This window comes from Gopherus flavomarginatus, chromosome 4 (genome assembly GCF_025201925.1).
Source record: "Gopherus flavomarginatus isolate rGopFla2 chromosome 4, rGopFla2.mat.asm, whole genome shotgun sequence".
NCBI lineage: Eukaryota > Metazoa > Chordata > Testudines > Testudinidae > Gopherus > Gopherus flavomarginatus.
Window position 1 is genome coordinate 83,731,525 of NC_066620.1, and position 14,399 is coordinate 83,745,923.

At 40.0% G+C, this 14,399-nt stretch overlaps 1 protein-coding gene across 1 annotated transcript in view; it reads left to right on the forward strand.

Annotated features, from left to right (window-relative positions):
- The window catches only part of SIPA1L2 (signal induced proliferation associated 1 like 2), a 249,856-nt gene that overhangs the window by 210,429 nt on the left and 25,028 nt on the right, over positions 1 to 14,399 (forward strand). The window contains exons 18-20 of the mRNA XM_050949013.1: positions 2,063 to 2,287; positions 6,566 to 6,719; positions 9,975 to 10,194. Of these exons, the coding sequence (XP_050804970.1) occupies positions 2,063 to 2,287; positions 6,566 to 6,719; positions 9,975 to 10,194 (599 nt within the window). The remainder of the gene's footprint in view (positions 1 to 2,062; positions 2,288 to 6,565; positions 6,720 to 9,974; positions 10,195 to 14,399) is intronic.

A 14,399-nucleotide genomic window follows, 5' to 3' on the forward strand; every position in this document is an offset into this window, starting at 1 on the left:
TCTCCTGATCTCCCTGCAGGGTCCCAGTCTTATTTCCTCCTTTACGCTTCTCCTTAATCTCCCAGTCTCCTCTGGTTGTTTTCCCTCTCAATACAAACATGCTTTAGTTTCTCCCATCTTAAAAATACAAACCCTTGACTCCACTTTCCTCTCCGCATACCGCTTCTTTTCCCATCTCCATTTAATTTCTAAGATCATTGAACGTGCCGTTTACAGCAACGAAGAGTCCTGTGGCACCTTAAAGACTAACAAATGTATTGGAGCATAGCTTTTGTGGGTGAATACCCACTTCACTCTCTGGCGTTTTTCTCCAATTCCATCCTGTACTCTCCAGTCTGGCTTCTGCCCTTGCACTCAACTGAAACAACTGTCACCAAATTCTCTAAAGACCTCTTGTTAGCCAAATCTCAGAACCAATACTCCATCCTCATCCTACTTGACCTGTCAGGCACTTTTGACACAGTCAACTGTGCTCTTCTTGAAATCTTGTCCTCCTTTAGCTTTCATGACTGTCCTGTCCTGGCTCTCCTCTTACCTCTCGAATTGCTCCTTCTCCATATCTTTCAGGAGATTTTCCTCATCCCCCTTCCCACTTTCTGTGTGGGTATTTGGAGGTAAATCTGTGACAGGCTGTTCCCTGCTCCATCAGGAGAATCCAGAATCTGATGAGGCTGAGGAGCTGCAGTTCCAGACACTGCTCTGACAGCTAGAGCCCCCAATTCCCGCTCCTCACCAAATCTTTTCCTGGAGTAGAAGTCAGCCTGCGTCAGATTCCTTCTGGTTTGCTAGTGATCACCTTTAAAGTTACCCACCCACATTTTCTGATAAGCATAATCCTGCGCATGGATCATCTGGCTACAGTTGGGAAGTGGGGGCAACTATGAGAATCAGAGAAAATTAGGGGAAAGAAACATAGTTGTTATGTTGTCCACTGAGGGTGAAAAAGTAAGCTATTATAACTGGTAATGTCTCCAATACTCAGCGTCACACTTTATATCCCAGTGTTGATCATTTTTAATAATTGAATGTTCATGCTCTGTGTGTGTGTGTGTGTGTGTGTGTGTATATATATATCGTGTGTATGTTTATTTACAAAAACAAAATCAATAATCCATTGTCTCTTTTTTTTTTTTGGATATTTTATTATCTTCCCCCTCTGCCCCTAGTAGGTCCTTTAGAAAACTCAGGTCAATCAAAACATAGCTATGCTGTTTTACCATTTACATTTCACTCAGCATAAACAATGAAACAAGTGTAGTCACTGTCACTTTCTGGGTCTCATGAATGAGCACAGTACTATTATGACTGGATTAACAATGAGCCTTGTATGGTAGGTAGGGCACAGGACTCAGAGTCCGAGCTGTGACTTAAGTCCCTAGCCCTGCAACTGACACAACGAATTGCCGGAAGTAAGTCATTTTATTTACTGGTGCCTTAGTTCCTTCATCTGTAAAATAAGGCCTTCCTTGATGAGATGTTGTTTGCTTTAATTTGACTGTAAAGTACTTTGCGAGAGTCTGATGAAACATTCCATTAATAATTACTAGCACTATTAATAATGCAAGAGAATATTAAAATAATCCAGAAAACTGTGTTCATTGCCACATTCATTGAGGTGAAAGTTATTTCTATTTATATGATCTTTTTTTAAAAGAAAGCTTAAATCAAGAGCCTACCTTTAGCTGATGTGTCTTGTCAAGAATAATATTAAGTGGAAATGCCTAGAAGTTCTCAAAGTTCAGGCAATCATCTGGGGCCATGTTCATTCCTGATGTAATTCTTGGCATTGATGGAGTTACACCAGGGTTGAATTTGGCTCATTGTCTTTAAATCAGACTGGTTTGCCTTGGCATTGCAATAGATTCAGTGATAGAAAATGCTCATTTTGTGGAGTCCTTCTGTGTGTACACATGCGTGTGTGCTTGAACAGTTGATAGCTGTGATTTAGCTATATATAAAATGTATTAAAGAAAATGTAAAAATTATGATTGCATAGCTGGCCGTAGTCTCAAGTCCTTGATGTTTTATTGCACTGCAGATTTTGTTCTGTGTTCCTTTTCAGTGGATCTCACCATTCAGGAAGCCCTTCAGCACATTGTTCTAAAAACAGTGGCTCTCTAGATACCTCCAAAGTCTACATAGTGTCACAGAATAGTGGTCAGCAGATCTCTGGGTCTGTATCAAAATTACACCACAGACAAGGAGCAGTGAGCAAATACGTCATTGGTTGGAAAAAGTCAGAAGGCAGCCCTACACCTGAAGAATCTGAAGTTTCTCAATGCCAAGAGTAAGATTTTTTTATTCTTATTTTAGAAAGTTTATATATATATATTATATATATATATATATAAAATAATATAGTGTGCGTCTTATTTATATTGTGTGGGAAAAGTTTTTAACTTTCTCATTATTTGAAAAGTATAAAATGCCTCTCCTTGTCTTCAATTTTATTTGAAATATTTGGGTTTTTTTCTTCCTTTATGTACCAGAGATCTCGACACAGGTGAAAGAAAATCATTGGTTGGAGGGTCCTCTTGCCTCCTCCTTCCTTTTTCTCTTTGTTTCTTTCCTGTTGAACCACCTCCCTTTTACCCAGTGAAGCAAAATGAGAGAAAGGACTGGCATTGTTAATGTGGCAAAAAATTACAGTTGTGTTGTAAAGACATGAAATTCTATCTTGAAGAGGATTAGTTAGGCATAACCCCATTCAGGTCTGGAGAATCTCAGTATCTTCTCAAATGATTCTCCAAAAAAGCTTAACTTTCATTGAAGGGGTTCTAAATAAGGTTGCTCCTGGATATAACCTCTGGTTTTGGACCCAAGGGCCCCAGCTCTATAAACCTTAATTCAAGATTTTGCTATGCTGCTTTTGGTTTGAGATGAAAAAAAGAAGAGTATTGTGGAGATGGAAAAAAAACTTTGAGCCTTGTCAATTGAAATTAGTGTTGCTTTTGAGTCCTTTTGTGGAGGGACACCCCTACTTCTGTGTTAGAATATTCCCCAATTCCTGGAATTATGTAATTACATCAGAATTACAATTTTCACTTTTAAAAATATTTCTAGCCTTTATAGCTGCAAAAGAAAACTAGAAAACATTAACTGACTATAACTAATACAACAGTGTCTGCCATAGTCTGCAGAGACCATGACACAATAGCTGTGAGAGTGCAAACAGCCCCATTATCTCAAGGGCGTACTAAACTGTACCTGAAAATAGTAGGGGGCCCTGCCAGCACTATCCCATCAGAGGACTGTGTGTATGGTAGGCAGAAAATGCAGTATGCCCTACCCGTTCATTCATCCAATTTAAATACTTCCAGGCTGCTGAGCTAAGTACTGGGACCCTGCTGGAACTACTGCTACTATTCTTGGAGGGTAGATAGAGACTTCAAGCCACTACCCATCCCTGATGTCCCAGTGTCACTCCAAGTTGGGGAGGAGGGCAGGGTCATGGCATAGGAATGAAGCCAAAGAGTCCACTACGTAGTGGAGTGCCTCAACTGCTTTAATCCTGCCCTGGATGATCCTGGGGCACTTGATGAAAAGGCCTCACATAGCCCAGGTCTACACTAGTGGTGGGGGGTCAACCTAAGATATGCAACTTCAGCTACGTGAATATCATAGCTGAAGTCGGTGTATCTTAGGTCGATTTACCTGGCCGTGAGGATGGCGACAAGCCGACTGCTGCCGCTCCCCTGTCAACTCTGCTTCCGCCTCTCGTGAGCTGGAGTTCCGGAGTCAATGGGGAGCACGATCGGGGATCGATTTTATCGTCTCTAATCGACTCCCGATAGATCGATCACTACCCGCCGGAAGACCTCCCCTTGGTCTTGGGAGTGGAGGTTTCTCACAATTTGGGCATTTTCTCTCTGACCTGATTCTTGCGATTAGAAAACCTACTCAGTTCTGCTTAGATGCAAGGAGGGGAAAAAAGGCAGAGAAGTACTGAAGATCCAGGCCCTGCCTCAGAAATAGCCCCCCAGATCTCCAAAAAATCCTCTTCAAGGGCAGAGATGTGGAGCTGCAGGCGTGTGGAACTTCATGGAAGCAGAGGCCTTTCTGACTATTCCACTGGACCCTGCAGCAATTGTTTCTAGAGCTAGGAAACTTCAAAAGGATTGAGGCATCTCAGCTGCTTTCCAATCCTGGCCACATACTGTCCCCTTACTGGAACTGTCCCAAGATAAAGGGGCTGGTGAAATTAACATTAGAGCCAGATGATATTTCATTTTGTGGCACTTTTGGAGGTTTCAGTATTTGTATTCATTGTGGATTGGAATTAAAACGAACCCTTTACAGCACTTGCATGGAAATGGAATTATCAAAATGTCTGTTTTCAAACCAACACTTAAGACAGGGTGGGCCTTGGTACAGGTGTGTATGTATGTATGTGTATGTGATCAGGACCCTGGCCTGGGATGTGGGAGGCAAAGTTTCAAGCCCCCCGCTCTGCCTGATTCAGAGTGATCTAGGATGGTGGGCTCTGAATCAGGCAGAGAAGGGACTTGAACCGAGGTCTCCCACAATTCAGATCGGGGCCATAATCGTCTGGTGAGTGCACATCTCTTTCAAAAACTTGATTAAAATCTATAGATCTCTATGAAATGTTTTGGCTTCAACGAAACAACATATTTCAGTAAAATTTCATTTTGCTGAAAGTGTTCCAACCACCTCTAATAAAGAGCAATGTATCTTGCCTGGCACTAGGAAAGCTCAGGAGGATCTTCTTCCTCCTGTGCAGAAGTGAAAGCCTTGGTTCAGAATGTGGTGCAGTTACTCAAGTTTGGTTACAGGTGGTGCTTTGCATCCTTCCTATTGTACCAGCATATTAGGAGCAACAAGTACTGTTTGGATCTGCCATGTAATAATAATAATAATAAAGGTGTGTTATATATTCTTTTTGTCTTCAAAATCATGTACCATGATGATCCCCTTACTTCCATATTGAGTATAAATAACCGATTCTGCCTCCTTTTCTACATAGTAGAAAGCGCTGTGTATCTTGGCAGACTGGCAGCAAAACACATGGAGTAGTTTATTTTTAAATGTGATGTGTGGACTATCCTTTATTCTGTGGGAGGGGAAAATGAATATTACATCTAGAATGTTGTAAATGTTTCATATATAGTACATAATATTTATAGCAAAATCTACAGTAAAAATGTAGGCCAAAATTTTACATGTTCAAAAGTAGGAGCTTAACTTTAGGCTCTTTAAAACCATATTTCAACACTTGCCTCATTTTCAAAAGTAATGAGCACCAACTACTCCCAGTTGTGGCCTTCACTGCACATTTGTTTTGCCTTAATATTATGAATAAGCACGCGTTCACTAGATTGGTCAGTCATAAGAATGCTGCCTCTTTAAAAGTGTGGCATTCTCTGTTGTCCAATCCTGCAACCTTTTTTGCAGTTTTGAAATGAAAACTTTTATTGAAAACTGCATAATTAAGCATTCCCTTTGGACTAAAAACCCAGAAACTTTGAAAAATGTCTGTGAGGACTAGCTCCAGCTGAAGAGTGTGAATCAAAGATGGCCACGCTGCACATATGAAAAAATGTTCTCATAAATTTTCTATGCTTTAGAGCAATGCTTAACTTTCTCTCTCTAGGAAAGCTTTCCATGCATCATGAGGGGTGGGAGTGGGGAGGGAAGGGACTCTATTTCAAAGATAATTAGTTTGAAATAAAATAGCATCTCAAATTAGCAGTGGTGATGAAAATCAGGTCATTTGCTGAAGGTTGTGCCACCGTAAGACATAATTCACTGAGAATTACAATTTAACATAGCAAAGCCTATTTCCTCTCTGCTGAGAATACAATTGCTGATTATGCTGCACTTGGCAGTAAGTAATTGGTCTCAAATGTATGCACTGTGTGTTTGGGAATCTCCAGCTCCTCAGATTCCATTTCCAGAGTAAACCTTTTAAGATCATCTCTCTCCTTTCTTGCTGGAAGGGAGCTGAAAGACAGTAATTCAGTTTGACAGTCTTTTGTTGAATGAAAATATATTTCTGTATGCTGATAATTAAAGAAGACGCCTGTTTTATTTATCCAAACAGCTTTGTGAAATGGCTGATAATAAAAGGCGCTTGGCACATGGCAAAATTGATTACAAGTGAACTTTTGGTGCTACCAGTGATGGACCGTGATGATTTTGTCAGATTGTGATGCTGCATACAGTTTCACACCACAAGATATTGATTTTCTTATTTGCTTAGGAAGCACAAGTTTAATAATTTATCACAGATCAAAATATTTTAAGTATAAACAAGACAATAGAGAAGTGTAGTGTATACAAAAGAAAAGTGCAGACTTTGAGAAACATGCTGCTTGTTTCTTCCCATTTCTTGGGAATTCAGTACTTTTTGAATAATTTAAAAATTCTATCGTGAAACTGAAACTAATTCATAAATTTAAAATGATTGGGGGAGATGGTAACAATGCACTATGCAGAGAGAGAGAGATTCATACAGCAGCTTTTAGTTTTCATAAATGAAAATAAATGCAGTATTGTAAATCCATGACCAGTACTTCTTACCATAGTAATATACCAATTGTTTCAGCAGACTGTATGGTGAGGATGATATGTCTGCATCAAGTCAGCTTCAGACTTCCGTGAGGAGTGCAGTTACTGAAAGCCAGCAAGTCTTGTCCAAAGAAGATTTTCTGAAGCTGATGCTGCCAGATAGTTTCACTATGGAGGAGGGTAGAAGAAAGGTGAGCTACTCTTTTTTGGCTCTACATGTACAAGAGGCAATTACCCGGAAGTCATCTACTTTTAGTTCTGAAATAGATTTAGACTAGACAAGATCATTCTATATAAACCAAACATAGTAGGCAGAAACTATGAATTCTGACAGTAATTCACATAATATGCATACCCTGCTCTATAAAATGATACCTTGTGTTTGGCAATTGTGGATTAAATTCAGTGTTTGTTAAACATGCTTCTCTCAAATTTAAAAGCTGAGCTTTTTCATACAAACACCTAGTTAATTTTGAGAACAAGTCCAAAGACTGAGATCAGTATTTTAAAACCTAGGTACCTAAAGTTAGGCAATTGAATTAAGTGGCATGGCTTTCATGATTCTGAGCAACAGCAACTCCAATTTGAAGTTTGTATGAGTCAGTGACTTAGATATTAATTATAAGTACCGTATATACTCGATCATAAACCAGTTCGTTTATAAGCCGACCCCCCCGCCCCAAGATGGATATAAAAAAATTCCATTTTTACTTGACTCATTCATAAGTCAACGCTATAATTCAGAGGTCAACAACCTTTGGCTCCCAGGCCAACAGGATAAGCTGCTAGTGGGCCGAGAAGGTCTGCAGGCACAGAGGTAAACCTAAGTAAACAAAGTGTCCTGGCGTGCCAGCGGCTTACCCTGACAGGCCAGGCCAGCAACTGGTGGGGAAATTTTTTTGGGGAGGAGAAGCTGGGGGGGGGTCAGGGGAGTAACCCTTGTGACCACCCCCCACATGACCCCACCTCTAGCCCGGGACCTCCACACACTTCCCATTCCTTCCCACCTTCTATGGGGAGGGCCAGGGGAGGATGTCTCTGGCCTGGCTGGAGCTGTTCTGGCAGGCCAGGCGGCGTGGGCGCGGCCGCAGCCTGCTCCAGTGGGCCGGGCGGCGCGGGCGCGGCCGCAGCCTGCTCTGGAGCTGCAGCTGCTTCGGAGGCTGGGGGGAGAGCAGCATGGCCAGAAGCAGAGGGACTCTGGCTCCGCCTCTTCCCTTCTGGCTGTGCTGCCTCTCCTTGCTCCCTCTGTTGGGGGGAGGGGCTGTGTCCCACCTCTCCCTCGCTATACCCATTCATAAGGTGACCCCCTTCTCTGGTGCTTCCCTTTTTTACTAAAAAATATTGGCTTATTAGCAAGTATATACAGTTAATTGGAAAGGTCTCATAGTCTGCCCACAGAAAGCTGTGATCTGTTTGTCATACAGAGACAATGTTGTTCATGTTAAAAAGTTCATTAAAGTACTGATATTGAACTTACAGTATGCTTTCTGAACTGCAAATACCAGTGACAATGCATTTTTTGCATAATAGGAAATGGCACCACTAGCAATTTAATTACTTGAAGTAATGCTCTTAAATAGATATTAACTCAATGGTACGTTAATCCGCTATGTCCATAATACATACTAAAGAACATGTTCATCATGTATAAATAGGTCATATGTGGGACCCTCATGTGCTAAATTTAATTTAAAAGGAGTCAGATTGTTTGTTTATTTTTAACATATGTATTAAGTTAAATACATATATAGAGATAAAATCTCTGAAAGTTTAGGAATAATAGCTGATAATTTTTGTTATATTTTCCTACAATGACGCATTATTAATATAATAACTAATTGGACTGCAGTTCTGACTCTAAGAGGCTGTCTACACTGTTTTCTTTATAAATAACTGAGGTTGCACACTTTCTATTCTGGATACCCATCAAATAAGTATAGATGCAGTGGCTTTTTTAAAACAGTGAATGTAGCACCAGAGTTAAAAATATCTACATCGTTATTTTTTTTTGACAGGTCTTCCTAACTGATGAATACTCATCAAAGGAACCGAGGGAAACATTCAATCATGCAAAGGGAAATATACTCTGTAAAAAATAGTTCAGTACACATTGAGGCCCAAATTCAGTAAAGCATCCCTCTTCAGGAAAGCACTGAAGTCAGTGGGGTTTAAGCAAATGTTTCAGTGCAATCCTAATGCAGGATGGACTTAAGCATATGCTTACATTTTTTCCAGAATCAGAGTCTAAATATTGAAAGAATATAGTAGTTTTTAGACCCTGACTCTGGAAAGAATTTCAGGATATGCTTAAGTTCTGCTTTAGGGCAGCACTGAAACATTTGCTTAAACCCCATTGACTTCAGTTGGACTTAAACACATGGTTACAGTTAAGTACATGCTTCAGTGCTGTCCTGAAGAGGGATACTTTCCTGAAATGGGCCCCTAGAGTACATTGTACTATTTTGTACATAGTATATTATCCTTTTGCATGATTGAATGTTTCCCTCTGTTTCTTTGAGAAGTATTCATCAGTTAGGAAGACTTGTTAGAAACACAACAATGTAGATATTTTTAACTTTGGCGCGACATTCACTTGATGTGTATCCAGCATAGGAAGTGTGCTGCCTAAACTATTTTTAAAGAAAGCAGGTCAGGATGTTGGACTCTTATAAGCAAAGAATACTAGTTTAAGATCATTTGTACAAATAAATTACCTCTGTAAACATGCAGAGTAACTATTTTTGCATTGCTATAGAATTAAAGGGTTCTCAAGTAAAATAGCCGAGTTTGATCCAGTTAGGGCAATCAGATATAATTTTACTTTAGACATTTAGATGGTATTTTAAGTAATTTTATAAAAGATAGAACAGCTTTCACTGAACTCTATTATCTTGTTCTAAGCATATTTCATGTTATCTAGACAGCTATAATGCTTTAAATCAGCTTTATTGTCATATAAATTAGATTGCACCTCACATATAGTTGATAACTTCAGAATGGCTTGATATTAAAATCTAGTCATTTCAAATTAAAATCAAGCAGTCCTATGTATGGCCTTGGATAAGTGTTGCCAGAGATGGTAACCTTATATATATTTCTGGAAGCCATTACTGTCAGAGGGTTATAGAGATTTCATTTAACATTTCAGAATTAATAAAACAATGCAGTATCTAATTAATTCATGGTGACCTGTTCCAAAATGTCAAGAGAAAATATAAAAATCCAATCCAGTAACTCCACTGAGGCTGCAGGAGAGTTGACATGTTGGAACTAATATTTGATCTTCTATTGCAAGCTCAAGAATTCCAAAATGATATTTTATGCCTGCCTACAGAAATACTACAAGAGTTTTCACAATATCATAGAAATTATTTTAACTAGTAAAATATGTTCAGTATTTTCATTTCTTTACCAATTCATCTTTCTAAAACTATTTTATTATTTAGTTTTCATTTTATGGGAACCTATCTCCAAGGAGGACGCTTTATCGCACCCTTTCTGATGAGAGCATATGTAGTAATCGGAGAGGATCTTCATATGCTAGCTCACGGAGTTCAATGCTTGATCAAGCCTTGCCAAACGATATTTTGTTCAGCACTACCCCACCATATCACAGCACTCTGCCTCCCAGAATGAGTCTGGCTCTTGGAATGGGAAATCTAAGAAGTAAGTGATTGATCATGTTATGAGCAGGTTTCAGATTTTCTGTTAGTGAACTCAAATGACTTGCCAAATGTTAAAATAATTGTTCTTTTAATGGCAAGTTACATAATTATTTCAGCATTTTATGTTCTAGAGACCCTAGCAAGTATCGAGTCTGGTCAGTAGTGCCTGTTTATATTTGATTTAGTGATCAGAAGTCAGACTTTTTTCCAGATTTGAAGAGACATTTTCCACAAAGTGGATTTTCACAAAGCAAGTGATAGGCAAAGAATGCTTGCCTCAAGACAGCTCTTTTCATTTGTCTGTTTTAGTCCAATGAATGATCTAGCTGAATAAAGCTAACTAGCTTTGTCCCACAAGCTTGTATTTAAGTTGGTTTCTCTATTTTGTTGCCGTTTGTTTTTCTAGTGCATTCAAACTGTTAACAAATATATTAGTGTTATCCATTTCATTGTCTATTAAGTTTGATATGAAGATAGCCCATTTATCTTAGTGACAATATCTTAAAACTTAATGCACATTGTGATCCTTGTTCCCCTTTTCAAGATAGAATCTACTGAGGTTTCTTCACAATATTAAATCCCTGCTCTTAGCCATTCATTTATCACTTTTTAGTAGCAGAAAACAGTGGTCTTGCGGTAAGTTAAATTGATTTAAATAGGTGTTTCTTCATTTGTATGTTAGATGAGATCTTATTGTATGGATATATTCCATCAGTATAGATGGCAAAGATTACTCTAGAATAATTGTAAGGTAAATATTTGGATGGCAAATACTAATACCTGTACTAAGCCCAAAATTTTCAGACTCGGGTGCTGAAATTTAGATGTCCACTCAACGTGCAGTGGCAGTCAAAAAAGATAACAGAATGTTGGGAATCATTAGGAAAGGGATAGATAATTAGACAGGCAATATCATGTTGCCTCTATATACATCCATGATATGCCCACATCTTCAATACTGCATGCAGGTATGGTTACAGCATCTCAAAAAAGATATACTGGAATTGAGAAAGGTGCAGAAAAAGGATAACAAAAATGATTAGGGGTATGGAACAGTTTCCATATGAGGAAAGATTAATGACTGGGACTTTTCAGCTTGGAAGAGAGACAAATAAGGGGGGATATGATAGAGATCTATAAAATCATGACTGGTATGAAGAAAGTAAATAAGGAAGTGTTATTTAATCCTTCTCACAACACAAGAACTCAGGGTCATCAAATGGAAGTAATAGGCAGCAGGTTGAAAGCAAACAAAAGGAAGTATTACTTCACACAATGCAGTCAACCTGTGGAACTCTTTACCAGAGGATGTTGTGAAGTCCAAGACTATAATAGGGTTCAAAAAAGAACTAGTTAAGTTCATGGAAGATAAATCCATCAATGGCTATTAGCCAGGATAGGCATGGATGCAAAACCATGCTCTGAAGTGTCCCTAGCCTTTGTTTGCCAGAAACTAGGAATGGGCGACGGGGGGTGGATCGCTTGATTACCTGTTCTGTTCATTCCCTCTGGGACACCTGGCATTGGCCACTGTCAGAAGACAGGATACTGAGGCAGAAAAACCATTGGTCTGACCCAGTGTGTTCTTATAGGAGCAGCTCTTCTGAAAAACTCGCCACTTTTATTTAGGTACCTTAATATTGGAATTAGGCCAATTTTTTTCAAAAAAAGCCAAACTGGGTTCTTAACTCCATATTTAGGCACCTATGGTTAGGAGTGACTTAAGCACTTAAATTACTTAGGAGCACAAGTCCCATTGAAGTCCTGCAGGGATGGACAGAAGTAAGATCAAAGAAAAAATAACTAGTAATATTATTATAAAAAACTGTCCAGACCATGTCCGTAATGGACAGGCCTAACTACTGAATTATGTGCTTCAGAACAGACTGATAGACTTAACTTTGAGATTTGCTGGCAATGTCACTGTAAACCATCAAGTCATAGACCAGAGCATCAGAAAGCTCCCTAGTCTCCTCTCATGTTTCATTTAAGTCTAATGTGAAATCAACCCAGAGGCCCTGAAGTTTTTGGCTTCAAGTGACCCAGAATCAAGAGTAACAGCTGGGTATCGAGACTCTGTATTGATACCTCCCACAGTTGCAAAGACCCAACATGTGAGGCCCAAAGCTGTTCCTTGACACCCTGGAGGCAGCATCAGCAAGACTCAGTGCATGTGTGTCAACAGAACATGTTGAAACTCAGATGTCATCTTTGCCCCTCTGGTTGTTTTCAAAACAGACACTTTTTGAAGCCAGGCATTCCCTTTCTGCAAGTGCCAAAGCAAGTCTGCACCAAGAGCCTAGTGAACTCCCAACTTTCAGGCAGCTCTGCCCTCTACCCCTTAGACTTGCAACTGTCCAAGGCCTCCAGCTACCTCAGTTTTAATTGTATTTGTGCTGATAAACCACCTGGAACACCATAAACTATTGATTACCCTGCCGTCTTCATTTAAGCAAATTATGTTACTTGTCAGACTTTTGGATAAATGGGAGAAGCCAAGACTAGACAGAAAATTTGGATTTTGTGGTGGCTTACTTTAATCCCTTTCATGAATACAACCAAAAGCTAGTGATGAAGGTAACTTTCGACATGACACAACTTTTGTGGGTACTCTGTTCTGGAGCAGGTGAAGGAGCCCATCTGCTTATACATTCATTCATGTCTGCAGCAATTTTCTCAACCACATGTTTTCACAAGCTTGTTCTCAGCTACTCCCACGTGCTCCATTCAGTAGTTCCTGAACCACTCTGTTCCCGTTCCATCTTCCTTTTCTCCTAAACTTGTTACTTTACTTTCCTGCAGGGAAGGAACCAGCAGTTCCATTTGCTCCGCTCTGGTTTCTGGATCCAGTAATCTCATTTACCCATTCCAAATTCCTATTCACATCTTGCAAATGGATTTTTGAAGCCTTTTATGTGGTGGTTGGAGACAGTAAGAGGGGAAGGAAAGTACTGAAATCCTTATTCATTCTCCTTGCAGGCCTATACTGGTTCTGCCTCCCACATTTTAGGTAGGTAAGGAATTGCAGCTCTGATCTGGGCTCCCCTAACACTCACTCCTCTGAGACTACAGCAAAGAGAGCAAAGGGAGTCCAGTTTCAAGCTTGCACTGTGCAGCTGTTTTGGCTGCCCCTCTTGAATGACACTCGCTGAGCACTTTGCAAAGCTAGGAAGACTAGTGCATGTCCTCTCAGGTGCACATCTTAGGGCTTGTCTATGCTGGCCCTTTACAGCACTGAAACTTTCTCGCTCTGGGGTGTGGAAAGAACATCCCCCTGAGCACTGCAAGTTTCAGTGCTGTAAAGTACCAATGTAGACAGTGCACCAGTGCTGGGAGCGGTAGCTACTCCCCTCATGAAAGTCGGGTTTTTTTTTAACCAGTGGTGCCACAACTACACAGCCACATTAAAGCACTACCATGGCAGCACTTTAACGTTGCTAGTGAAGACATGCCCTTAGAGAGAGATCTCTGTTCCTCACCCTGATTTAAAATGCTTGAAGGTTTTGGAATGAAGGTTCCTTATATTTACAGTCCATCTTGAGGACCTACATAGCTTTCATGGACAAAGATCTTTGTAAATGTAGTGTTCAAAAACCAGATCCTGATTGAATTGCCAGGTGAACTTATTATTAGCAGATAAGCAGGGTGGAATAAGTACATGTCTCCTGTGTCAAGAAGCATTGCAAGTGTAGAATTTGGATGCTGTCATAAGACGATGTGAGTTGGCATTCAAACAGGAAAGGAAAACCCATACATGGAAAGAAGCTAAGCTGATCGGTAATGAAGAACAAGAATGTTCCCTTGATAAAGGTGGTAGATTTATCAAGTGGGGAACACTGGAGATAGGTATTTCCAGAACACCTCTGTACAAAATACCAGTGTTCTTCACGAGGCACCAGAAAGAAAATGCACTGCCAACAAACACTTTATTTTTATTCACTGCTGAGGAAAGTTTACATATGTATCCATTATCTCTGATAGCAAAGGTTCTGACTAAGCTTAGGCGAGGATGTTCAATGATCCTTATTTTCAGTTATCCTTATCCTTAAGTATCAGAGCGGTAGCCGTGTTAGTCTGGATCTGTAAAAAGCAAGAGAGTCCTGTGGCACCTTATAGACTAACAGATGTATTGGAGCATAAGCTTTTGTGGGTGAATACCCACCTTCTCAGTATTCAGGGCCGCCCAGAGGGGAGAGGGAGGGCAAG